Below are 27,939 nucleotides of genomic sequence, written 5' to 3'. Positions count from 1 at the left end.
TAAACCTCTTTGGAAGGGCCATCTGTCAGTAATAGGACAGGGTGCTCCACCCAAACACCCACAACCTCCAGCTTTATGTGGTGAGATTGAGTGGCACCAGTTGAGCATGTTTGATCGACCCCGTGGGGGTAGAGGGTATTATTCTTACATTTAAATGACCATGTTTTAAATCTGTTTATTCTGATTGTTCGGAGAAGTTCATGGTATGGTGAGTAGACTGGTGTATTGGCCCTTTTCAGGCAAAACTAGCTGATGGTTCTGATGCTTACTTTATCTCTGGCCCTGTAAGGTTTTGCGATGTGCACTGTTAGGTTAGTGGTCGGCACTTTCTCTGTTGCCTTCGTTATTCAAGTCACTGGTTGTGATGTGCATCTAAAGGGACTCACATATATGTTCCCTTCTGCACCCTTTATTATCCCTCAAATGCATCACAAAATGATCTTCACTTTATGTGCATGTCTATTCAGCCTGTGCACAGTTGATCACTAAGACAACTGACCAGTAAAATGACATTCATCTATGCAGCTAACTTTGCTTTTCCCAATGAGGATCTTCGGGAGTGGGGCAGAAAATATTATTTGGATAAACACTGTCCCAGTGACCATAAATCAGCATTCTGCACGTAAATGGTATTTATGTATCCTTATTTCATATTTGTTTTTAATCAGACAGGAAATACCTTCCATTTTTGATCCTCAAAGAATAACATGAATTAAATCAGATATCCTACAGAACATATTACTGGAGAAATGATCATACTTAGTGCTGAGGGTAGTGAAAAAAGAAGCCCCTCTTTCATTTGCAAGTGCCTTAACCCCTTCGCTGCCAGGCCTTTTCCCCCTCAGGTGCCAAGCCTTTTTTGGGCTGTTTCGGCAATTCGCACTTATGCCCTCATTACTTTTTGTCCACTCCAAAATTGCATCCTTTTTTCCTACATTCTAGGGATTCTAGAGGTACTCAGACTTTGTGGGTTCCCCTGAAGGAGAACAAGAAATTGGCCAAAATACAGTGAAAATTTAGTTTTTTTAAAAAAAAAAAATGGGAAAAAAGGGCTGCAGAAGACGGCTTGTGTTTTTTTTTCTCCTGAAAATGGCATCAACAAAGGGTTTGCGGTGCTAAAATCACCATCTTCCCACCTTTCAGGAACAGGCAGACTTGAATCAGAAAACCCAATTTTTCAACACAATTTTGGCATTTTACTGGGACATTCTCCATTTTTACTATTTTTTGTGCTTTCAGCCTCCTTCCAGTTAGTGAGAGAAATGGGTGTGAGACCAAAGCTGGATCCCAGAAAGCTAAACATTTCTGAAAAGTAGACAAAATTCTGAATTCAGCAAGGGGTAATTTGTGTAGATCCTACAAGGGTTTCCTATAGAAAATAACAGCCGAAATAAAAAAAAATATTGAAATTGGGGTGAAAAAAACAGCCATATTTCTCCACATTTTACCCTGTAACTTTTTCCTGCGCTGTCAGATTTTTGAAAGCAATATACCGTTACGTCTGCTGGACTCTTCTGGTTGAGGGGATATATAGGGCTTGTAGGTTCATCAAGAACCCTAGGTACCCAGAGCCAATAAATGAGCTGCACTTCAATGGGCTTTCATTCTGTACTGGGTATACACCAATTCATTTGCTGAAATATAAAGAGTGAAAAATAGGTATCAAGAAAACCTTTGTATTTCCAAAATGGGCACAAGATAAGGTGTTGAGAAGCAGTGGTTATTTGCACATCTCTGAATTCTGGGGTGCCCATACTAGCATGTGAATTACAGGGCATTTCTCAAATAGACGTCTTTTTTACACACTGTCTTACATTTGGAAGGAAAAAATGTAGAGAAACACAAGGGGCAGTAACACTTGTTTTGCTATTCTGTGTTCCCCCAAGTCTCTCGATAAAAATGGTAACTCACTTGCGTGGGTAGGCCTAATACTCGCGAAAGGAAACGCAACATGGACACATCACATTTTTACATTGAAATCTGACGTGTTTTTTGCAAAGTGCCTAACTGTAGATTTTGGCCTCTACCTCAGCCGGCACCTGGGGAAACCTACCAAACCTGCACATTTTTTAAAACTAGACACGTAGTGGAATCCAAGATGGGGTGACTTGTGGGGCTCTCACCAGGTTCGGTTACCCAGAATCCTTTGCCAACCTCAAAATGTGGCCAAGGAAAACACTTTTTCCTCATATTTCGGTTACAGAAAGTTCTGGAATCTAAGAGGAGCCCCAAATTTCCTTCCACCCAGCCTTCCCCCAAGTCTCCCGATAAAAATGGTACCTCACTTGTGTGGGTAGGCCTAGCGCCCGCAACAGGAAATGCCCCAAAACACAACGTGGACACATCACATTTTCCCAAAGAAAACAGCCCTAGTTGTGGATTTTGACCTCTAGCTCAGCCGCACCTACGGAAACCTAGCAAACCTGTGCATTGTTTAAAACTAGACACCTAGAGGAATCCAACATGGGGTGACTTGTGGGGCTCTCACCAGGTTCTGTTACCCAGAATCCTTTGCAAACCTAAAAATTTGGCCTAAAAACACTTTTTCCTCATATTTTGCTTACAGAAAGTTCTGGAATCTGAGAGGAGTCACACATTTCCTTCCACCCTGCATTCACCCATGTCTCCTGATAAAAATGGTAGTTCACTTGTGTGGGTAGGCCTAGTGCTCGCGACAGGAGATGCCCTAGAACACTATCTGGACACATCAAAATTATCAAATACAAAATTACCTGTTTTTACGGGGTGGGGGGCACCTGCGTTTTTGTTCTTTGGCTCAGCAGCCATCTAGGGAAACCTACCAAACCCAGACATTTCTGAAAACTAGACACCCGAGGGATTCTAGGGAGTTGTGACTTGCATGGATCCTTCAATGTTTTCTTACTCCAAATCCTTAGCAAACCTCAAATTTAGCAAAAAAATAAAAAAATTCCCACTTTTCTGTGTGGGATCACCATACCAGGACAAATTTCCTACCACCCAACGTTCCCCTCAGGGAAAAATGATACCTCATTTGTGTAGGTGGGCCAAGTGCCTGTGACAGGGAAGAGCCAAAACCATGTCGAAATTGAAAGGGGACCAATGCGGGTCCAAAAGAGCGGTTTGAAAAAAAGAAATTTTTAGGCTGACAAGTGCAGCAGAATGTTTATCGGTATAGATGAGACAATGTTGGGTGGTAGGAATTTTGTGGATCCCTGCAGATTCCAGAAGGTTCCATCACAAAAATGTGAGAAAAATGTGTGATTTCCAGCAAAGTTGGAGGTTTGCAGGGCATTGTGGGTAAGAAAATGGTGCGGGATGCATGCGAAGCACACCACCCTGGAATCAACCTGATGTTTAGTTTTCAGATGTGTCTAGGTCTTGTAGATTTTTCTACATGGCAGCGTCCCAAAGTCAAAAAAGTGCAGCCCTCACCATTCTAAATGGGACGATTTTGAGAGTTACCAAGCTCTCATGGCCCAAATGTAAAACCAAAGGTGTGGATCGGGGGTAATTGCCCAATCTGCCCACTGGTGGGCAGTACAACTTTGACCCCATTTATTTGGGGTGGGGGTATTGCCATACCCCCACTCTCTTATTTTGAAAAAAGATCTTCCCTGGTCTCTGGTGGGCTTTGTGCCCCCCTTCGGGGCAGATGGGCCTTCCAAAAATAGGCCGATCTGCCCCAAAGGGGGGCAGATATGGCCAACAGTAATGCGCCCACATGGGGAGTGACCCTTTCCCAATGGGCTGCTCCCTCAAACAAAACACACACATACACACACACCAATCCCTGGTGTCTAGTGGTTTCTGCCCTCCTTGGGGCAGATTGGCCTAACAAAAATAGGCCGATCTGCCCCCAAGGAGGGGCAGAAATGGCCTAAATACAAATTGCCCCCCAGGGGAGTGACCCTTGCCTAAGAGGTCCCTCCCCATACATAAAAACATAAAGTAAATAAAAATATATATATATCCCTGGTGTCTAGAGGTTTCTGCCCCCTTGGGGGCAGAAAAGTCCTAAAAATATATTACCCCTCCCCCCCCTGGGGAGCGGCCCTTGCCCAAAGGGCCGCCTTATGTGTAAGTATAAAAAATAAAAAAAATCCCTGGTGTCTAGTGGTTTCTGCCCCCGGGGCGGGGGGGAGGGGAGACAGAAAAGGCCTAAAAATAATTTGGCCCCCCAGGGAGCGACCCTTGCCTAAGGGGTCGCTCCCCATATATAAAAATATATATATATCCCTGGTGTCTAGTGGTTTTCTGCCCTGCTGGGGTCAGAAATGGCCTAAAAATATTTTGCCCCCACTGGGGAGCGGCCTATGCCCAAGGGGCCGCTCCCCTTATGTGTAAGTATAAAACATAAATTAAAATTAGCTGGTGTCTAGTAGTTTCTGCCCCCCCCCATATAAAAAAATATATATATATATATATATGTTCGGTGGCATATGTAGCTGCAGATACACATGCTGTGCATTATCCTGCCATCTAGTGTTGGGCTCGGAGTGTTACAAGTTGTTTTTCTTCGAAGAAGTCTTTTCGAGTCACGAGACCGAGGGACTCCTCCCTTTCGGCTCCATTGCGCATGGGCGTCGACTCCATCTTAGATTGTTTTCTTTCCGCCATCGGGTTCGAATGTGTTCCTCTTCGCTCCGTATTTCGAATCGGGAAAGTTAGCTAAATATCGAAAATTCAACGGTATTGTTCGCGATCGGTACCGGTGTAGTGTTAGTGTATCGACACCGATAGTAGAAGCGCTCCGGCGGCCCTTCTGGGCTTCCGCTCTTCAGCGGGGCCTGGTCGGCCCGACCGCATCCATCGACGAAACTAATGGACCGGACCCCCTTCTGCTTCTGTCCGAAGTGCCACTCGAAGTATCCCTATACAGACCAACACTTGGTCTGTAATCTGTGTTTATCACCAGAACACAGGGAGTATACTTGTGAGGCCTGTCGGGCGTTTCAATAAAAAAAGACCCTACGTGATCGAAGAGCAAGAAGACTTCAACTGGTGTCGACACCGAGAGAACAACTCGACGTCGAAGAGGAGGAAAGAATTTCCATCCAGGGGACGGACTCTGACGAATCCAAAAGCGAACGACCCACGCCGGTGCAGAAAACAGTGAGTAAAACTGCCCCGTCCAAAACTCACACAAAGATCGTAAAGGCCAATGGGATGCCACCGCCAGCAGGCCATGGCTTAACCCATCGAAAAGAAGGTGACCAAACATCGGCACCGAAAAAGGCCAAAGAATTGCCGAAGACATCAGACTCCGGTCGAGATTCAGGCACCGAACGATCTCGGCACCGAGAGTTCGACTCACCCAAGGTGAGAAAAGTAATGTCGGAACCGAAAAAGACTTTCTCGGAAGCATTGGTACCAAAAAAAGCGGCTTCGGAGCCGAAAAGAAGCTCTTACACAGAAGAGCAAGGACTTTCCAGCCAAATGCATGAAAAACACAGATTTGAGCAGTAAATAAGTATGGGGGAACCAGACCATACGCAAAGGAGGTTGCATATCCAGAAAGAGACTGGAAAAATACAAACTCTTCCTCCAATCAAAAGAAAGCTGGCATTTCAAGAGTCAGAAATGCAGCCAAAGGCGAAAGTGGCCAGAGATAAAACCCCACCACCGAGGTTTTCGCCACAACCTTCCCCACTACACTCACCACAGCTATCCCCGGTAACAACACCTCCAATGCAGTCACCTACGCATACAGGGATGACACAGGATGATCCGGATGCATGGGGCTTATATGATGCTCCAGTATCAGACAATAGCCCATATTGTTACCCAACAAGGCCGTCACCTCCAGAGGACAGTACTGCATATACACAGGTACTATCAAGGGCAGCTATGTTCCACAATGTAGCAATGCATTCAGAGCCAATAGAGGATGATTTCCTGTTCACCACCTTGGCATCCACCCACACTTCCTACCAGAGTCTGCCAATGCTCCCGGGCATGCTCAAGCATGCAAAACAGGTATTCCAGGAGCCAGTTAAAGGAAGGGCTATCACGCCTAGGGTGGAGAAAAAATACAAGCCGCCCCCAACGGACCCTGTGTTTATAACACAACAACTTACACCAGACTCGGTGGTTGTAGGAGCAGCAAGAAAGAGGGCAAACTCTCAATCGCCAGGAGACGCTCCACCGCCTGACAAAGAGAGTAGGAAGTTTGATGCAGCGGGCAAACGAGTGGCAGCACAGGCAGCCAATCAATGGTGGATCGCAAACTCACAAGCCCTACTGGCTCGCTACGACAGGGATGAGATTCAACATATTAGACAGCACTTGCCCAAAGAACACCAGAAACGTGCCCAACAGGTTGTGGAAGAAGGACAAGCAATATCCAACAACCAAATAAGGTCCGCATTAGACTCGACAGACACAGCAGCACGAACAGTCAACACTGCGGTAACCATTCGCAGGCATGCATGGTTACAAAGCTCAGGATTCAAGCCAGAAATCCAACAAGCTGTGTTAAACATGCCTTTTAACCAAGAACAATTGTTTGGGCCGGAGGTGGACACAGCAATTGAAAAATTAAAGAAGGACACGGCCAAAGCCATGGGCACGCTCTACTCCCCACAGAGCAGAGGCACATTTAGAAAGCCACACTTTAGAGGGGGGTTTCGTATGCACACACCAGAGCCTTCCACCTCGCAAACCAGACCCACCTATCAGGGACAATACCAGAGAGGAGGGTTTTGAGGCTCATGTAGGGGTGGACAATTCCCAAGAGCAAGGGGAATATTCCAAACACCTAAGACAAGTCAAACCAAACAGTGACTTCAATGTCACAAAACCCCAACACTTAACACCAGTGGGGGGGAGACTTACTGCATGCTACCAAAACTGGACACACATAACTACGGACGCATGGGTCCTAGCCATTATCCAACATGGTTATTGCATAGAATTCATAAATTTCCCGCCAGATGTGCCTCCAAGGGCACTAAATATGTCCAAACAACACTTAGACCTGTTACAACTAGAGGTCCACGCATTGTTACAAAAACAAGAAATAGAGTTAGTACCCAACCATCAGAAAGGAACAGGTGTCTACTCACTATATTTCCTAATTCCTAAGAAAGACAAAACGTTAAGACCCATATTAGACCTCAGAACGCTGAATCTCTTCATCAAGTCAGATCACTTCCACATGGTAACACTTCAAGACGTGGTTCCCTTACTAAAAAATAGAGGACTACATGTCAACGTTAGATCTCAAGGATGCATACTTTCACATACCCATACATCCTTCTCACAGAAAATACTTAAGGTTTGTAATGCACGGCGTGCACTATCAATTCAAAGTGTTACCGTTCGGGATAACAACAGCCCCAAGGGTATTCACAAAATGCCTTGCAGTAGTAGCCGCTCACATAAGGAGACAGCACATGCACGTATTCCCATACTTAGACGACTGGTTAATAAAAACCAGCACTCAACAACAGTGTCTTCTTCTCACGCAATACGTTATAGAAACTCTACACAAACTAGGATTTTCTATAAATTACCAAAAATCACATCTGCAGCCCTCCCAAATACAACAATACTTGGGAGCAACACTCAACACACAAAAAGTGATTGCCACTCCAAGTCCACAAAGGGTACAAGCGTTCCAAAATATAACATTAAACATACATCCAAACCAACACTACCAAGTAAGGTTTGTAATGAAACTTCTAGGCATGATGTCTTCATGCATAGCCATTGTCCCAAACGCGAGATTACACATGCGGCCCTTACAACAGTGCCTAGCAAAACAATGGACACAAGCACAGGGTCAACTCCAAGATCTAGTGTTGGTAGACCGCCAGACACACTTCTCGCTTCAATGGTGGAGCCCTATAAATTTAAACCAAGGGCGGCCATTCCAGGACCCAATGCCTCAAGACGTGATCACAACAGATGCTTCCATGATGGGGTGGGGAGCACACCTCAACCAGCACAGCATACAGGGACAATGGGACAATCAACAAAAACAACTGCACATAAATCATTTAGAACTGTTGGCAGTGTTTCTAGCATTAAAAGCATTTCAACCACTGATAGCCCACAAACACATTCTTGTCAAAACCGACAACATGACGACAATGTATTACCTCAACAAACAAGGAGGGACACACTCGTCACAACTGTGTCTCTTAGCACAGAAAATTTGGCATTGGGCAATTCACAATCACATTCGTCTAATAGCACAATACATCCCAGGCATTCAGAACCAGTTGGCCGACAATCTCAGTCGAGATCACCAACAAACACACGAATGGGAAATTTATCCCCAGATCCTACAAGATTACTTTCTACGCTGGGGAACACCACAAATAGACCTATTTGCAACAAAAGAAAACGCAAAATGCCAAAACTTCGCGTCCAGGTACCCACACCCCCAGTCCAAGAGCAATGCGTTATGGATCAGTTGGTCAGGGATATTTGCTTACGCTTTTCCCCCTCTACCACTCATTCCTTATCTGGTAAACAAACTAAGTCAAAACAAACTCAAACTAATACTTATAGCACCAACCTGGGCTCCCCAACCGTGGTACACAACACTGCTAGACTTATCAGTAGTACCTCACATCAAATTACCAAACAGGCCAGATCTGTTAACGCAACACAAACAACAGATCAGACACCCGAATCCAGCATCGCTCAATCTAGCAATCTGGCTCCTGAAGTCTTAGAATTTGGACATTTAGACCTTACACAAGAATGTATGGAGGTCATTAAGCAAGCTGGAAAACCCACTACAAGACATTGTTACGCAAACAAATGGAAAAGATTTGTTTACTACTGCCACACTAATCAAATTCAACCAGTACATGCTTCCGCAAAGGACATTGTAGGCTAGATATGACACTTACAAAAGTCTAAGTTAGCATTCTCTTCAATTAAAATACATCTCACAGCAATATCTGCCTATCTGCAGATTACACATTCAACATCGCTTTTTAGAATCCCAGACATCAAAGCATTTATGGAGGGACTAAAAATAATCATACCCCCAAGAACACCACCAGTACCTTCGTGGAACCTTAATATTGTATTAATGGGACTCATGGGACCACCATTCAAACCCATGCACTCTTGTGAGATGCAATACTTAACTTGGAAAGTGGCCTTTCTAATAGCTATCACATCACTTAGAAGAGTAAGTGAGATACAAGCATTTACTATACAAGAACCCTTTATACAAATACATAAACATAAAGTAGTTCTCCGTACAAATCCCAATTTCTTACCAAAAGTCATATCGCCGTTCCACCTAAACCAAACAGTGGAACTCCCAGTCTTCTTTCCACAACCAGACTCAGTAGCCGAAAGAGCCTTACATACATTAGACATAAAAAGAGCACTAATGTATTACATTGACAGGACAAAACAATTTCGTAAAACAAAACAATTGTTTGTAGCCTTCCAGAAACCTCATGCAGGTAATCCTATATCCAAACCACGCATTGCCAGATGGATAGTTAAATGTGTTCAAACTTGCTATATCAAAGCAAAAAGAGATCTACCTATTACACCAAAAGCGCATTCCACTAGGAAAAAAGGCGCCACAATGGCTTTTCTTGGGGATATACCTGTGACTGAAATTTGTAAGGCAGCCACCTGGTCTACGCCTCATACATTCACGAAGCATTACTGTGTAGATGTGTTAACACAACAAGCCACAGTAGGACAGGCTGTATTAAGAACATTATTTCAAACAACTTCAACTCCTACAGGCTAAGCCACCGCTTTTTAGGGGAGATTACTGCTTATTAGTCTTTGCACAGCATGTGTATCTGCAGCTACACATGCCACCGAACGGAAAATGTCACTTACCCAGTGTACATCTGATCGTGGCATGAGACGCTGCAGATTCACATGCGCCCTCCCACCTCCCCGGGAGCCTGTAGCCGTTGTTAGTTGAATAAAAATTGTAAATTTGTAAATAAATATTATTTTAATACACATTATGTACATACACACCTACTCCATTGCATGGGCACATCTAGTTTACTCTCAACTTCTACCTCACCCTCAGCGGGGAAAACAATCTAAGATGGAGTCGACGCCCATGCGCAGTGGAGCCGAAAGGGAGGAGTCCCTCGGTCTTGTGACTCGAAAAGACTTCTTCGAAGAAAAACAACTTGTAATACTCCGAGCCCAACACTAGATGGCAGGATAATGCACAGCATGTGAATCTGCAGCGTCTCATGCCACGAACAGATGCACACTGGGTAAGTGACATTTTCCATATCCCTGGTATCTAGGGGTTTTCTGCCCCCCCCGGGGGCAGATCGGGCTAATTATATTAGGCCGATCAGCCCCCAGGGGAGGCAGAAATGGCCTAAAAATATTTTGCCCTGGTGGGCGGCCCTTGCACCCCTTATTGAAATATAAAAATAAAAAAAAATCCCTGGTGTCAATTGGGCATTTCTAATGCTGAGAGAGACAGGAAAGGAAAGGTCTTTCCTTTCCTTTCCTTTCCTTTCATGCCTCTCCTGCCGCACCTCCCGGTTGGAAGAGAAATGCTTTTGCATTTCTCTTCCAGCGCGATTTGAGGTGACCTCTGATGAGGTCAGCGTGCGATTTGCGCACTGACATAATCAGACGTCACTGGGGGGCGGGGGAGAGATCAGGGTGGAAGGGGAACCTGTTCCCCTTCTATCCTCGATGGGAATTGCGGGAGAGAGGCCCACGTGGGCCGGGCGCACAATGAGCTGGTCTCCTTCCGGGCACACGTGTGCCACAACGAGACCAGCTGGCCCCAGGCACCCTGAGGGTTAAGTAAAGAAAACAAATTGAAAAGCCAAATAAATTCACTGTATGTGGTACAGTGATCTTATGAGGCTCACTAAGGGTATCATGAATCAGCTTAAAAGTTCAGTCTTTGAGCCTAATATGCATTATGTGAAACCCTTTTTGGGCTGTAAAAGCTGTAGACGCTGTCCTCTATTTATTATTGAGGAATCTATGAAGTGTATCAGGGTTCTAATATCACTCCAAAGTCACTGGTTTCTAATGCAGTCACCAAGGTATCTTTGACTTTTTGACCTCACCCAGATTCAATAAGTATTCTATGAGGTCGTCATTAGGACTTACTTAATACCCAGTCTCCTCTCAGTAGACAAGAGAAATGTGAATGTCATTAAACCACAAAAGGAATTCAATGTAAACGTATTTGAATAGAAAGTGTCCATTACTCCCCAGTCTTTGATGCAAGGCTTTAACCTACTTCTGGTCTGTAGAAGACTTTAATCAGAATCTTGACCTATGTTGGATGATGCAGTACCTGACCACCTGTGCAGTTTTGCCAAGAAAACCAAGATTACATGGACACACTATTGAATAAATTACTGCCTTGGTATTGCACGCTGTAAAGGCATCATGTTTAATTTGAATGCTTTTGTACTGGAATAAAAAGTCCATCTGATTGTTAGTTCACATACAGAACAATTGCTTCACCTATGATGCCCTTTTACCTGTGGAAGATAAAGCATACAGGGGCTTTGCATTTTGTGTGGAAGAATGTGCAACATCTTCGTTTATGTTTTTAGATTTCTGTAAACCAAAGGTGAGAGCTGGACCTCTAGTCCTGCTATAGTGTTTAACAGGTGTGTATAATATTTATCATCCTATTCGTTGCTGGGACAAATGTTGTAATACATGTTAATTTTCAAATCATTTTGTTTTTGATTTTGTATTAAGAGTACTTCCGTGGCTGTAAACCAACCCTTCTTCTAGTTTCTCTTGGGAAGCATTCTGGGGTATCGCTTCACCTCAGTTTCTCTGTCAGTAGGTCACCATTATAATTATTGTGCAATTCCGCCTTATTCTTAAAATCTTGCCTTATATAAAATTATCTTTTAATGCTTGAGGGTGGGACCTACGATACCTCAGGAGAATGGCACAGTCATACCTCAAAAACTGTTTTTGCCTGTTTCTTTAATACATTGTGATGTAATTAAATGGCCACCTTGATGTTGTATTTGCAAATCAAAGAAAAGAATAACCAGTTTGTCATAACTCGTACAAAATTGAATGTGTGGTAGTCTTTCATTGTGCAATTGCTGGATTTCATGAATGCTTGCTTCTGAATTGTTTCAAATAAAAAAACATCATCAATGTATCTGGACCACATTGAGATTAATTCTTTGAGCAGGTAGTTGTTGTCAATCCATTTCTCTTCATATTTGCCCACACAGAGACTGCCTATTTCAGGTGCAAAGGAACAGCCCATGAATATCCCATCGAGTAGTACAGATAACTCATCCTTAACCTTGAATTTCTTGGTGAGGCATATCTTGGCCTGGCTTAATAAGAAATCTGTGGGTACTTTGTGAAGTCTTTATCTCTTTTGAAAGTATATCCCTATTACTTTGAGTCTCATGTTGTGTGAAATATTTGTGTAGAGGTGTTGTACAGTCAGTCCAGTGATGGATCAAACGGGAGTCCCTCAGTCATAGAAATCATATCTGTGCTGTTTTTGATGTAGGGGGGGACATCCACAATAAATGGTGTAAGGAAATATTCTACATATTTGGCCAGTGGTTCCAGGCCAGAGACAATAGAACCTCTTGGTGGAGAATTGGCATTCTTCAGTCTTTTACAGGGACCTTGGGTTTCATGTAGTTTAATAAAAACAGTCAGATTCTGTTTTGCTCAGCCATCCACCCTCAACCCTAAGAGACAAAAAGGGCCTGATTTTGGCTTTGACAGATGTTACTAACTCCATCAGGGGAGTGGAGAACATTACCTTCACCATGCTGATGGAGTACTGTCCATCAAATTTAGAGATGACGCCGACCCTGTAGAGAGATACATTTTAGCTGTTCCTGTCTTCTGAATGGGCTTAATTTTATGGCTCTATTTACAAACACACCTGCCAAAACCTAGTTTAAGCAGGGTGGGAGAATTTTGTGTGCATCACTGAGGGTGACAAGAAGACACTCAGTTCCTCTAAAGCCCCTCCCTCTGCTCAGATTGCTGCCCTGTTGCATGAACCCGAGCTTGGCACTCCTTGTCTTGTTCCATGACGTGTATCGGGTCATGTCAGGGTTGCCACCATTATTGGAATGGAGAGTGTCTTCTGAGCACAGTTACAAAGGCAGCTCCGCCGAAGTCACAGGAGTCTGGAACTATCAAACGATCAGAATATTGGAAAAGATCACACAGTTGCAACATTTTCTTTGTGGCATGAAGGGTTGAGACACACTCCTGAGTGGAGGGCACGACTTCTTTGGCCTTGTAAGTATAGCTGTAGGAGGCAGTGGGTAAGTGTCTGGCAACATATCAAAGTTGTTTTGACTTTCTCTGCTTTCAGCAGTTCATCAATCTGCATCTGTGTCCCCTCACTTTATTTTGTTTCCCTTTGTAATGTTTTTGGTTCCCTGTCCCTTGACTCGTATTCATAGTTTACTTTCGCCTCTGATTCCCTGAGTGTCTCATGTACACATTCTGCTAGACTCTGTGCACTCTTACCTCCTTGTTACTCTGTTTCGTGAACTGCTTTCAGAGTGCTCCCTTTCTCATCTCGGCAGTGCCACAGTTGTCTGCCATTCTGCTACTGCTCCATGCACTTTTCAACAACAGTGTCCTGCCTTCACTCCATCTCGCTATGCCAGAATCTATTCTTGAAAAATTCAGTTCCAGGCCTGATTCTTGAGATTACTGAGGCTTTTGTGATGTTTACCCACATAATGGAGTGATTACTGAGCAGAGACAATGCAAGCTACAGTGGGTGCCTTTCTGAATCACTGTCTCTGTTATATTTTCCCTGCCTCCATTTGTCCCAGGTTACAAACTGATGTATTACTATTCAGTACGTTGATTGTAAGAGGTGGACAGTGTAGACTTTCCTAGTAATTTATGAAGGAAAGTCTTAATTTTATTAAAGACATGTAGACGAGTATTATGCTTCTCTTGTCTTGCTTTATGTAACATAGCAGCAGTCAAGAATGATAAACTAGGACCCCTGAGAGGCCACAGGAACGAAAGGCCAGTGGGAAAACAAAAGTGATAGCGTATCACATCAGTCAGTATCGAGGAACCCTCTGGTATTCCTAACTTGACTGCAAGCAGCACTCTTTTCTTGTACGAGAAAATCATGAATAAGTATTAAACAATGGACAAATGCAACAAACAATAGAAATGGCTAACACAAAGGAAAAAACATCTTGAACAAAGTCCATCCGAAAAAGTCCAGGATGTGAAGTCTGAGCCAATCCTCTACGGATCTGGGATGAATAAGGAGCTCTTTAAAGTGCTGAGCCCGGTGAATCATGGAAATGTTAGAGTTTTATAGGCAGTTGTCGTTGTTGGAGTAGATGGGACTGTTAGGGTGGGAAACACAGAATTAATAAAATATTGAGACTTGCCTCCGTGTCTTTAATAAAATTAAGACTTTCCTTCATAATTAACTTGGAAAATCTACATTTTATGGCAAGACCAGAGGCTCATACTATGCTTCTTTAAAGCATATCATTTACCAAAGAAGATGCTGTATTAAATGGCTTGCAATAAAAAGTGTGAAAAATGACGTAATTGGACCAATCAGCCGATCTCAGTCTGTCCAAAAGGCTTTGGAAGCCTATGTTATCCTGTGAGGAATGGGCCCCAAAAATAGAGTTTACCCATCAGGCCAGAGTAGGGGATGGAACCGGGTTATGGGGTTTTCTGAAGGAAATCAACAATTGTGTATTAGAGGACGTCCTGAGATATATTGTTTACTACATTTTGAGACAATTTCCGACACATAATTTAGGTTGGGGAAGTTAAGATAAAAAACAGAAGATAAATTGGTCTTAGTATGTCTCCCGACATTAAAAATAATACCTGTCGGAGTAAAATGACAGGCAGATATGTACAGAGCTTTTACATTAGACAGACGTTTAATGGATATTAAACACAACAACAGAGCCAATTTAGCTGAAAGCATTTTAAGAGATAGAGAAATATTGTCAGTCCAAGACAAAAACAATTGCTATGCCACATTCACATCCCATAACTAACTATATTTTTGAATAAGAGGATTAGAAAATGTAACTCCCTTCAACAGAGGACAGATAAGTTGATGTTCGCCAACGGGTTTTCCCATTATTGTGTGAATGATTGATAGATATTGCTGAACGGAAAAGATTTACTGTTCAATAAAATTTGCCTGAGATAGCATGGGAAGCTAGAAAATTGACAATCATAGTGATATCTGCTGAAAAGGGATTGCAAGTGTGTCCCATACACCAGCTAGTACAAAGCGACCAGGCTAATTTGTGTGCTTTGATAGTGCATGGGGCCCAGGATTTACTGATGTACTCCAAAGCTTCTGTCGAAATACCTGGATTAGATTTGGAAGTCCCGCTGCATTCCAAGGTGACAGGAGTAGGGTGTTGTTTAGAATTACATTGTGTGGATGTCCTTCTGGATTGAGGAGAAGGTCAAACAAGGAAGGAAGAAGCAAAGGAAAGTCTATTGCGAGCTCTAGAAGGGGAGAATACCATACCTGAGACTGCCAGAGTGGAACAACGAGAACCAGGGAGGGTTTCTGATGACAGATTTGGGAGAAGACCCGGTTGATCACCAGGAAAGTAGGAAAAGCATAGTTGTTTGTTTGGAACCAGTCCTGAAGAAAAGCATTAGTTGATAATGCCAATTGATCTGGTCTCCAACTAAAGAACAGTAGAAGATGAGAATTTAAACAGGATGCACAGAGATTTATTGAAGAGGTCCTCATTTGTGGAATAGTATATTGAAGACTGATGGATGGAGCCTCTGGTCGCAGGAGTCATATAGGTAATGAGAATACCAGTCTGCTACTGAATTGGGTTCGCCTGGTAAATATTCTACGCAAACTGAGAGTTTTCGACTGAGACACAACTCCCAAAAACCTTTTGCTAATTCCACCTAGGGTTTTGACCTGGTGTCACCAAAGTGGTTGATGTATTTCACCGCTGAAAGAATGAAACACTGGACTTAGTTCTTTGCGAAGCTCTTGATTGCAAAGGAGCCTGCAAGCATCTCTAAACAGTAAATGTGCAATGAAGACTCCTGTAGAGACCATGTACCTCCAGTTGATATTTGACCACACCGTGCGCCCCAACCTGTCAGGCTTGCATCGGATTCTAATACAAGGTCTAGGGCTGAGGCAAAGATGGTCCTGCCATTCAAGGCATCTAGATGGTCTAACCACCATTAGAGTTGTATATGAGATTCATGATTGAGGAGGATAAAATTGAACTAAGCAAGTCCTCTTCGCAGGTGACAGATTTTTAATCTCTGAAGTGCCCGATAGTGTAGTGGGCCCGGGAAGATGGCTTGAATCGAAAAAGAAAGCAGCCCGACATTCCTTGCAAGAGACCTGAGGGAGATGGTAGGAAGGCATAAAGAGTGGGTTATCTCTGACTTAATAGCTTTTACTTTAGATTCAGGTAAGTGAAGAGCTGCTTCTGTAGAGTTGATAAGAAAGCCGAGGACCTCCATGTTCTGAGAGGGAATTAGAACTGTTTTTCTTTGTTTATAAGGAAACAGTTCTGTTAGAAGAGAACAAGTGATGTGTAATTGGAAATGAAGAATATGAGGATTCTGACACATTAAGAGTATATGGTACAGGAAGATAATTAATCTGATGCACTCAGTTCTGAGATGGGCTGCGATGGGTTTCATCAGTTTGGTGAAACACCATGGGGCAAATGAAAGCCGGAAAGGAAGAGAGGAGAGTTGCTAGGTTTTTCCCTGCCATTGGAATTGAAGGTATTTTCTGTGATCTTGGTGAATAGGAATAGTGAGGTATGCATCTTGTGAATACAAATAAACCATTGAATCATTTTGTAGTAAAGCATCTCTGAGAAGTAGAATAGTCTCCATCTTGAAGTGACAATAGACTGCAAACTGGTTGAAGGAATTTAAATTTATGACTGGTCTCATTTTCTTCTTTTTTGCACTAAGAAAACTGAACTTAAGAAACCTGAAGGGTGCAAATAAGTGTCTTGGCTTGCATGCTTTTGTAGGAATGAAATAATTTCTTGTGAGACTAGGGAAGTCATCTCTGTCGAGAATTTTAATGCATAGGGAAGAAAAGTTTGAGAAGGCTTTTTGTAAAGTTTTATGGTATAACTCTACACAGTGTTGAGAACCCAAGGATTGTAAGTGATGGTTCTCCATTTGTGAAGGAATAATTTTACATGTCCCCCTACAGAAGGAAGGGCAGAAGTTACACTTACTTGCAGGATAGTACTACCGGACGTTTCTCTGTCCCAGACCTGAATAGCCTCTTGATCTTTGAGGGTAGAATTGTGGTCGGAATTCTTGTGGAGATGAATTGAAGGAGCCTTTGTAGCTTTGAGATCTTGTGTTCCAGCTGGGAAAGCACCTCCTTCCTCTTTCAGCCCTGGCAAAAACATGATTGGCAAAAACCTTTTTTTAAAGATTGCTCTGCTTTATCTAGCGAAGTAAAAGTGGTCAGGTACTTGCCTAAATCTTTGATAAAGCAGTCTCTGAACAATAACAATAATCGGCTTTTGGGCCAGGATCCATTGTTGCCAGGTTTGCCAGTTTAGAGTCTAATTTTAACAATAGGCTTTTGCATCTTTAATGTGTGATGGCCGCATTGGCATTACCCAAAAGGTAGAATGCTCTTTGAACCTACATAGACTATTCCTCCACATCAATTTTAATGTTAACCAGTCTGGCTGTTTCCGCAAAGTCGAAAATTTGTGATAAAGGACCAAAAATGTCCAGCAGTTTATCCTGGCTCAAGGACCATGCTCTATCACTCCTTTGTGGGGATCTTTGCCAAATTTTCTAAAGAAAGTCAACATTGTAGGTTCAATAGCAGGAGATTTTAATTTGGCTCTTGTTTGTTTATCTAGCAGTAAATGTAGCCTGGCAGTAATATAGTCTCCCACAAGCTCTGCAGGAAGCTACCCAGTAGAGTTGAGGTGGAGAATTAATTTGGGATTGAACATAGGATGACCCTCTGTGTCAATAATTGTTTAGGATGAGAAAGGATCATTAGACGGAAAGGACGATTTTTGTTTGGTTAGGTGAGGGCCAAATCAAAAATCAGAATTATTCAAGTCATCTGGATGCTTGTCAGAATCAGGTTTACCCATATCATCATGAGTATCCTAAATGGAAGATATTACAGTCTTATGTGCACTGTCTTCTAAATGCTTTTAATGCTTTTACTTATTGTAGCAGTAGTGTTCCCCTTCTTAGAAGGAGGCATGAGAGGAGCGTTGTCCTCTAACTCCTGTGAGGATGCCTCACCTTCTGTATTTTGTATTTAAATGTTGAGATTGTAAAGCCACCATGGACTTTCACTTTATGCTTTCCCTTGCAGATTGGGCCATATTAGATTGTGACATTATAGGTAAAGCTATTTTTTCTCATTTTTTTTGGATACTTTCATAGAGGCTGAAACAGGCTGGGCTACTGAAGAAAGGATAAATTCATTAAAATGTTAAAATTCCTCCTCATTATCATTATTGTCCTCCAAGAAATGGGAAGTGCCCAGCTGCATAACAGAAGAAAAACCAATACACTTGAAAAAAGTGTTTGGTACACAGAGGGTTAATATCCAGAGAGAAAAAGCCTGGAAGGCGTTTTGCCGAAGGAGGAGGAAATCTCTGAAGCAGGCCCAAAGAAAAGGGGTGTCATGAAGAACGACCGCGTCCCCACACGAGAAGGAGTCCTGTGGAGAAAGGTCAGGATGAGCGTGGTGCCTAAAGACACAACTGGATGACGGAAACTTGTGAAAACACAAGGTGGTTGAAGGCCCTCTGTCATGAGATAAAGAGGCAAGTTGAGTGTTTGTAAAAGCGCACTGCGCCACAGAACAGTGGACGTAACCACAAAGTGAAGGGTAGGGGGAGCCTGAAATATGGAAACAACGCTTGCGCGCCGTGCTGAACAATAAAAACAGCATTAACGGACATAAACAGCTAATGGGAACAATAACAAAGAAATATCCACTTAATAAACATCGAAGGATAGAATTACAAGCAGGGTTAAAATGTATATACTTATCTTGACTGAGCAGCAAGAAAAGAGGGCTGCTTGCCGTCAGGTTAGGTATACCAAAGGGTTCCTTGATACTGATTGGTGCAATACGCTATTTATTTTGTGTTCCTAGTGGCCTTTCGTTCCTTTGGCCTTTGGGAGTTATAGTTTATCATTCTTGACTGATGCATTGTAAAATAAAGCAAGACAAGAGAAGCATAATATGAGCCTCCGGTCTTTCCATAAAATTGGGACTAATGCAAAAACAACAGCCATGGTCGGGTCTGGAAAACTACTACGTACACCCCACCCTCTGGCCCAGCGCCGACAGGATATACCAAGACCAAGCCTTTAGCATCGAACTCTTCAAACCAAGAGTAGTCCTTGGCACTGACTCAACCTTCGGTGCTGTCTCAGCAGTCTACTCCCTCCACCTCAGTGCGGACACAGCCTCACACATCGAAGCCAAAATCTTCTGTTCCAAAAGCTTTGGAGCCAAAAGACAATAAAGCTTCATCGGCTTTGACATCTCCCATCAACATTTGGCAACAAAAAATCGAAATCCAAGTGGGAACTGGTATAAACATTGCTACGCTCTCTTCTCCTTCACCTCTAAAGAGGAAATTGACATTTGAGGGGACACTGGATGTACACCTTCCTCCCAGGAAGAAAACCAAGGGCAAGGCCACCAGCCCTGCCTTTCTTCCACTTCCTTTCACACCTTCACCCACCACCCCCTCATTCTCCTTAAACAGGATCACCACCCCATGACGCCCTTGACATTTCACCACAGGGGTCACCACAGTGTGTCAATGATGGTTGTCAGTCAGTTTGCACTCTGTCCAAGCAGGAACCCTCACTCTAGTGGGGGTAAGGGAGTTACACTCTTCAGACACCCCCTGCTTAATCCCCTTGGTAGCTTGGCACAGGCACAACCAGTCAGACTTATCTGAGAGACAATGTGTAAATTATTTGTACCAGGATACACAGTAATACAGTGAAAACACTACAAAAGGGACACAACACCAGTTTAGAAAAATATCCAATATTTATCTAAATCAAACAAGACCAAAATGGCAAAAATTCAACATACACAAGAAAAGATGTGAATTTTTAAATTAAAAAGAGTTTTAATCCATAGAAATCAATGGATGCGTTGTTTTATACAAAGTACCTAGTATGCGTCAAAAATAAAGCCACACGGGTAAGCATGTGTCGGAAAAGTAAGTGATGTGCCGATTCCTGACTCGCAAGTGTGGCCGTGCGTAGTTTCTTCTCCGGTCGGGCAGGCGATGTGTTGTTTCTCTCTCCTGCAGAAGAGTGATGCATCAATTTCTGGATGGGTAACCTCGGGTCCATGCAGGTTCACTGTGGTTGTAACGCCCAGCAACGATGCATGCAAAATTCTGGCGCACGGTGAAGAACCACACTGCGTGGGTGATGCATCAATTCTGGCAGCTGCAAGCGAGTGTGCGTCAATTTTTAAGCCGCGAGCTGAGTGCTGCAACAATTTTTCTCCCGCTTGGCTCCTGTGTGGGGTTTTCTGTCTTGGTTCCACCAGCTTCTCCTTTCAAGGGCCCAGGGACTTGATTAGCCACCACTGGGCAGGGTAGGAGTCTCAGCAAGAGAGTCCAGGTGCTGGCAGAGGAACTCTGTGATGGCCCTGAGACTTCAGAACAGGGAGCAAGCTCAGTCCAAGCCCTTGGAGACGCATCGCAAGCAGGAAAACACAGCACAGTACAGTCTTTCTCCTCTCTCAAGTAGAAGCAGCAATGGCAGGCCAACCCAGCAGAGCACACTCACAGGCAAAGGGGCAGTACTCCTCCTCCAGCTCTTCAGCTATTCTCCTTGGCAGAGGTTCCTCTTGATCCAGAAGTAATCTAAATGTCTGAGGTTTTGGGTCCACTACTTATACCCAATTCTGCCTTTGAAGTAGTCAAACTTCAAAGGAAAGTCTGTGTTGTTGACAGGATCCTGCCTTGCCCAGGCGTGGCCCCAGACACCCACCAGTTGGAGACTGCATTGTATGAGGACTGACACAGCCCTTTTAGGTGCAGGTGACACCTCCTCCCTCCCCACTCTAGCCCTGGAGAGTCATAAGTATATGCAAGCCACTCCTCAGCTCCCTTTGTGTCACTGTCTAGAGGGAATTCACAAACAGCCCAACGGTCAGTCTGACCCAGACCAAATGATGTATTTTTAAATTGTGAGTTCAGAGACCCCTACTTCATATCTCTATCTCCTCCTAATGGGAAATTGCACTTCAAATATATTTAAAGACAGTTCCCATGTTAACCTATGGGGAGATAGGCCTTGCAATAGTGAAAACAGAATTTGGCAGTATTTCACTATCGGGACATGTAAAAAACACCAGTACATGTCCTACCTTTTAAATACACTGCACCCTGCCCATGGGGCTACTTAGGGACTACTTTAGGGGTGCCTTACATTTAGTAAAAGGGAATGTTTGGGTCTGGCAAGTGGGTACACTTGCCAAGTCGAACTGGCAGTGCAGGACTGTACACACAGACACTGCAGTGGCAGGTCCGAGACATGTTTACAGGGCTACTCATGTGGGTGGCACAATCAGTGCTGCAGGCCCACTAGTAGCATTTGATTTACAGGTAATGGGCACCTCTGGTGCACACCTGTAGGGACTTACTAGTAAATCAAATATGCCAATCATGGACAAACCAATCACCAATACATTTTAGACAGACAGCATATGCACTTTAGCACTGTTTATCAGAGGCAAAGTGTCCAGAGTCCTAAAGCCAAAAAAAACTGGTCAAAGAAAATAGGGGGAAGGAGGCAAACAGTTTCGGGATGACCCTGCAAAAAGGGACTTGGCCAACATATATGATTTGAGGTGATCATAGGACAGAATTGTTTAATGTCTTTGGGAAACTGAGCAAGGGGGCAATATCTTCATGAAAAGGACCAGGTTACACGAAAGCACCTTTCTACCTTTCTATTTGGGGTTGAGATTGTTATCTTCATTTGATGGCTGTGCATCACTTTTTAGTGGTGGATCCTACTAGTCTTATTGCCAATTTTTGGGACCCCTGAATTACCCACACACACTCACACAGACACACACCTCCCCGCCTTCCCCCCCCAAGGTTATGGTTAGGTTCTGAATTTACTTGCACAAAATCATAGAAATACAGAAATACAGGGACGTTATAGTTAGGTTCTGAATTTACTCGCACCAAATCATAGAAATACAGCAGATAGAGTTATTTCAAGTAACTATAACTGGCGCCCTAAGGTAACTATAACTCGTGCCCTCGCCATGCAGTTTTTTCTTCAACAATTTGACTGCTAATATTTTGTTTATATTTTTTATGACATTATAGAAGTAGTCATGAGTGCTGTAATATCTGGGATAATTAGCAGTGCATGACAAGTGTGGGAGTTATAGTTACCTTAGGGTGTGAGTTATAATAACTCCAACTATAACTGTTGAATTTCTATGTTCAGAACCTAACTATAACGTCCCTGTATTTCTCTGATTTTGTGCTAGTAAATTTAGGACCTAACTATAAAGTCCCTGTAAGCTTTGGTTTTTTAAGTGAATTTCTATGTTTTTTTAATCCTATTTCCTAACTATAACATCCCAGTAACCTTTGTTTTTTCAGTGAAGTTCTATGGTTTTTAACATAAGATAATTGTAATAACTATACATTAATCCAACCGCCAATCTACATGGCCTTCAGCCATGCACAGTGGGAGTTGGCTGCAGGGTCTGGCCAACCGCCTATAACCACCCAACCTGTGTCACTTTCCAGTTCCGTCATTAGTAGTTTATCTAAATTTGCTCTGGATATATTTTGTCTGATAAATACCTAGAAATTCAGGCCGTCACAAAGGGCGAACTGTAAACCAGTGGTTCACCAAACTGAACTTGTAGTGCCAGGTTTTTGGCCTTAGAGCCTCTGCTGTTGTATAGTTCTGACTGGCCCACCCACCACTGAATCACTGGCTTCCCTGTATCAGAAGACTCCTCCTACTTAGAGCAGGTCTTCTGATGCATATGTGTCCTGCCCAGAATCACCATGACAGGCATGGTAACTCAGAGCAGGAAAATCATTACTAGCCCAAACAAGTAGAAAACTAGCTCCCTGTGTGGAAGGACAACTGCTTTTTTGCTCTGCAGAGAGAACACTTTGGTGGTTTATTTGTATACAATTATTAAAAAGAAGAGTGAGTTGTAACAAAATGTTGAACCACCTGGCATTACATTTTTGACAAAAGATCTGCTGGTCATGCCATGTTAGCGGAAGCACATTCGTCAGAAAAATCCCAACCAGGGTATGACAGCTTGGGCGGTTTATTTGTACCACTGCTAAAGCCGGAATTTACCCCTAAGATTTATCTTTTGCATTCTTGGTCCCCTTAGCAATTGTGATTCTTCATTTGTAATCCTTGCTATCACACAAGCAATGTCTAGTAGTGCAAGAACTACTCCCATCTCCCTTGCTGCTTAGTTCCCTGGTATTCCTCGGGAGTGTAAAAAGGAGCCTTGATTCTGGCTAAGGCCTACCGAAGCCCTTTTACTGATTACTCTATCTTTAAAATGTAATTGTTTTTTTCTATTCTAGGAAGCCCGGGTAATGGCAGCTGCTGCAGATGCCACTGCCAGGGCCAATACGGTACTGGAGAGAGTGGAAGGCGCCCAGCAGCGGTGGAAGCAGCAGGTGCAGGAGCAGAGGAAGACTGTGTTTGATCGCCACAAGATGCTCAGTTAGATTACTAGTGGTGCTAAGCCAGAGGAAGTGGCTGCCTGGTGAATGCAGTGGCCGTGAGAGGAAAGGTGATGGCCTTCCTATCATTGCAACCATGTTGATGTTGTGTGGACCGTACATGGAAGGAAATATTGTTACTCAGAGTATTACTTGTTGTTAATATTGGAAGCCGAAAATCTCTTTGTGCACTGCTGTTTTCTAGGGATCACCCACATGATTAGCATGGAGTTTTTTAAATTTATTTATTTATTTACTTATTTATTTATCTTGCCTTTTTATATGCATGTACCTGTTCCAAAGTGAATAAAGGATTGCTTTACAGAGATACATTAGTGAGTATAAATATGTAAACCTGGTAGACTGTTACTATTTATTTTTTATTTATTTTAAACTTGTGGAAGTGTTGAGTTTTTTTTTTAATTAGCTTTATCGTTGTATGTTGTAACTGGAAAGAGCTGTCTGAATAAAACTTCTACCACTGTTCCTTTGCCTACTTATCCATTCTTTCTGCATGTTTTTTCTCCTCCTTTGAACAAAATGGTTTTTGGCACCTTCTTAAGTTATGCACACATGAGGTGACATTTAAAGGAAGATTGATTGCAACTCTTCCCTCTACCCAAGCCTTTCGAGCTAATGTACATATTCACACACTCAAACACATGCAGGTTTTTTCTTATGTGTTGCTGTATCACAGAACACCTACCCTGGAAAGCTTTATTTCTAAGTTCAACCACTATTGTATGTGGGACTGTCACCTCCCAATATAGGATTATTGCCATGGGCAGAAGGCACTGTCAGTACCCACATGTGTAGATCCATTTCTAAGGAATACTTATAACCTAAGATTCCTCATCTTTAGAATATTCCCCAAGTGCATGACAGGGCTTAAAAACGTTCTATAGCAGTGCTCCTGTGCTCTGCTAGGTGGGACGTGTGGCTATACATAGACTTTGTTCTGTCCTGTAAGTGACACAGTGGAGCTGCATATTAGAGCTACCCTTTGCGCAAACATCAGTCCCTTTCTTTCTGCACCTTCTAATGTGGCTCCAGTGCTCTAATCTCACTTTTTGTGGTCTCTTGACAACTCCCAAAACAAAATCCAGTGTACAAGGGAACGATGTCCCCTTCTAAAACTACAGACTTCTAACTATGCTCTGATTGCAGAAAACAGATGTTGGTCACAGACCCACATGATGTGTGTCTTTGGTGTTTTAGCTCAGGGCATATGTATGAGTTATATGATAAGTGCACCCTCATGCACCCAAAGATGATCTGGGGCATGAAGCAACGCTATACGCTACCAAACATAAGAATGTCGCATAGGCTCTTATTATCCTAATGAGACTACTGGATTTTTGGGCGGCAGGATCGTTCGCAGTGTGGGGGACTAAGTCAGACCCACAGTGAAGGACCCTTATCACCCCAAATCCGGGTTATGCTCCGGCTAACTAGCAGTGCCTCATCTCTCCCAAAGGGAAGAGACAATTGGGCAACCGAGTGCATGACATCTTAGTGCTTCCCAGGGAAGTCGTGGTCACTCAGGTCACAACCAGTTCTCTCGTACAAAGTGCAGTCTCATATGTAAATGACAAAGGCAGTTTGAGTTCTAAAGATTGGTTTAATAAAACGACTGCATTTTAGATAACAAGGCGTGAGCCGCAATAACCAGAACCATACAACACAGTAGGATGGAAATAGTAACGAGGAGAGTGAAACAAAAAAATAAGGCTATCATATTGTAACTAAATTATGTTCTCTCTAAGTTATATTTTGAGCACAGCAGGTGAAGCTCTAAGCCTGCCTTTCTGGTTTCCCCGGGAGGACATCAACCCTCATACCTGAGCAAAGGCCTGTGATCTGGATCAGCATCTGCAACAGGGCAGTCAGCATCTAATTGTGGGCTCCTGGTCGGAATCTCCCTCTTACATGTACCAGGACTAGAAAGCGTTTTTATAACTAACACACCGGTGTTCTACCCTACGTAAGGATGTGTACTGTCTATGAACCATAAAGACTAAACTTCTAAAACGTCTATCGGCAATGTACCAAACTGTATTCTTGACTGAAGCACAGAGCGAGCAAGAATGTATTGTTTGAGAACACAGTGCTGAAGTAGGCTAAACAGTGTGATAGAAGGAAATAAAACAAGACTGTGAAACTGGTTATTGTAAAATAACAGTGCAAGGCTAAATAAAATGCATATAGGGCAAAGTGCACAGAGGCCTAATACGTTAACCTAACGCGCATTTACGCTACATTAAAAATGGCTACACTACAAGAAGAGCTCATGTGCCTCCGGTAAGTCCAATCCTTGCTCCAAGTTGACAACATGGACCCGCTTCTAAGGCTGCTCCCCCGAGAAGTGTTCTAGTAAATTGAGAAACATAGGAAAGTGAAGCGGAGCTCGACCCAATCCAGACACACTCTATCAAAGAAGAAGTTGCAAGGGTATAAAGATGCCAATTGAGCTCATCCTTGATCTCTGAGGAGCCGAGTCCACAGTTGAATCAGATGTACCTTGGGCCATCAGGGACACCACAGAAGGTTGAGACCTTAAAGGAGGCCGGGCTTCATATTTGTGGCACTCATCCAACTCCTTTGAGCCCCAAGGATCTGTAGGGGCCCATTGTCAGATTACCGCCAACTGACCCATCCTTGGCACCATCTGAACCCCTTGGACTCATCATGTGTTCAGCACTAGCTCTGGTGTAGACTTCCCCCTGGGTCAGAGGCCCACCTTGGTCACTCCTTCCTTGACCCCAGTGCTAATGCAGGAGATTATGTTATCACCTCCAATGTCCAGTGCTGACTGAGGTCACACACTGAACCTGCTACAGCACACCCAGTTTCCATACAACCTGAGTCTTACCCTATGCTTCCACTACCTCAGATGCTTCATTGTTGTATGGCTCCAATTCTGACTAGAGCATGCTACCATACAGAAATAAAGATACGGAGGATGGGGGTTACTGTCAGAGTCACCAGATCCTTGCGGTCTGTGCACGTTCCCAACACGTCCACCACTGAACAGCTCCAAGACTCTGATAGATAAATCACAGAAGCTAAGAGAGTTCAAGAGGGGAAGAGGGGATTAGGAAGGGAACAGCTGGGAAGGAGACCTGTAGTAAGAAAAAGGTTAAAACACACAATATCAAAATTACATCTCATAAAATCAATACTAGACTATGGCGGTCATTCTGACCGCGGCGGGCGGCGGTCGCCGCCTGCCATGCGGTTACCGCCGAATGGCCGCTCCGGAGAGACCGCGGCGGCCATTCTGGCTTTCCGGCCCAGCGGGAAAGCCCCTGCAACGAGGAAGCTGGCTCCGAATGGAGCCGGCGGAGTTGCAGGGGTGCGACGGGTGCAGTGGCACCCGTCGCGATTTTCACTGTCTGCAAATCAGACAGTGAAAATCTGTATGGGGCCCTGTTAGGGGGCCCCTGCACTGCCCATGCCAGTGGCATGGGCAGTGCAGGGGCCCCCAGGGGCCCCACGACACCCGTTCCCGCCATCCTGGTTCTGGCGGTGAAAACCGCCAGAAACAGGCTGGCGGGAAGGGGGTCGGAATCCCCATGGCGGCGCTGCAAGCAGCGCCGCCATGGAGGATTCCCTGGGCCAGGGGAAAACCGGCGGGAAACCGCTGGTTCCCCTTTTCTGACCGCGACTTTACCGCCGCGGTCAGAATAGCCCTGGAAGCACCGCCAGCCTGTTGGCGGTGCTTCCGCTGGCCTCCGCCCTGGCGGTCAGAGACTGCCAGGGTTGGAATGAGGGCCATTGACTCTAAGCCTTGTCATTCTGAAAACATGAACAACCTAAGAATTAGGCTTAAAATGACTAAGTTTCAAGATGGCCGGATACCTGTAAGGGAATCATGATGGATTAAATGAAACTTTCAAATTCAAGTACTTTCCTTTACATGAGAATCAGGAAAACATTCTGAATAAGTTCTAAACCAGTCATATGAATCCTTTTTTGAGAATGCATACTAGTACTATGCAATATTGCATCTAGAAACTCTGGCCTTTTGTGTTCTCTTGAAATGTTTCAACACGAATTTGCGAACATTGCAGATTTTCATATATATAGTAAACACCATAAAAGGATTGTGCACCATGAATAACACAATATGGATTCAGGAAACAAATCACACAACTTGTCAACTTGAATACTACCAAACAAATGTCTTAGAATAGTGGCATACAATGAACAACATGAATTAAGCTTG

The 27,939-nt window shown here is 43.6% G+C and overlaps 1 protein-coding gene across 2 annotated transcripts in view; it reads left to right on the top strand.

Moving 5' to 3' along the window:
* Positions 1 to 24,197, top strand: part of TMEM9 (transmembrane protein 9) — a 207,571-nt gene extending 183,374 nt beyond the window's left edge. For both annotated transcript variants that reach the window (XM_069238891.1, XM_069238892.1), the window contains exon 6: positions 23,571 to 24,197. In XM_069238891.1, the coding sequence (XP_069094992.1) occupies positions 23,571 to 23,717 (147 nt within the window). In that variant the 3' untranslated portion in view covers positions 23,718 to 24,197. The remainder of the gene's footprint in view (positions 1 to 23,570) is intronic.
* Positions 24,198 to 27,939: the final 3,742 nt, after the last annotated feature.

The sequence above is a fragment of the Pleurodeles waltl genome, chromosome 6 (assembly GCF_031143425.1).
Source record: "Pleurodeles waltl isolate 20211129_DDA chromosome 6, aPleWal1.hap1.20221129, whole genome shotgun sequence".
In the NCBI taxonomy this organism is placed as follows: domain Eukaryota; kingdom Metazoa; phylum Chordata; class Amphibia; order Caudata; family Salamandridae; genus Pleurodeles; species Pleurodeles waltl.
The sequence above is the reverse complement of the archived record's forward strand: the minus strand, read 5'-3'. Positions and strand labels throughout refer to the sequence as shown.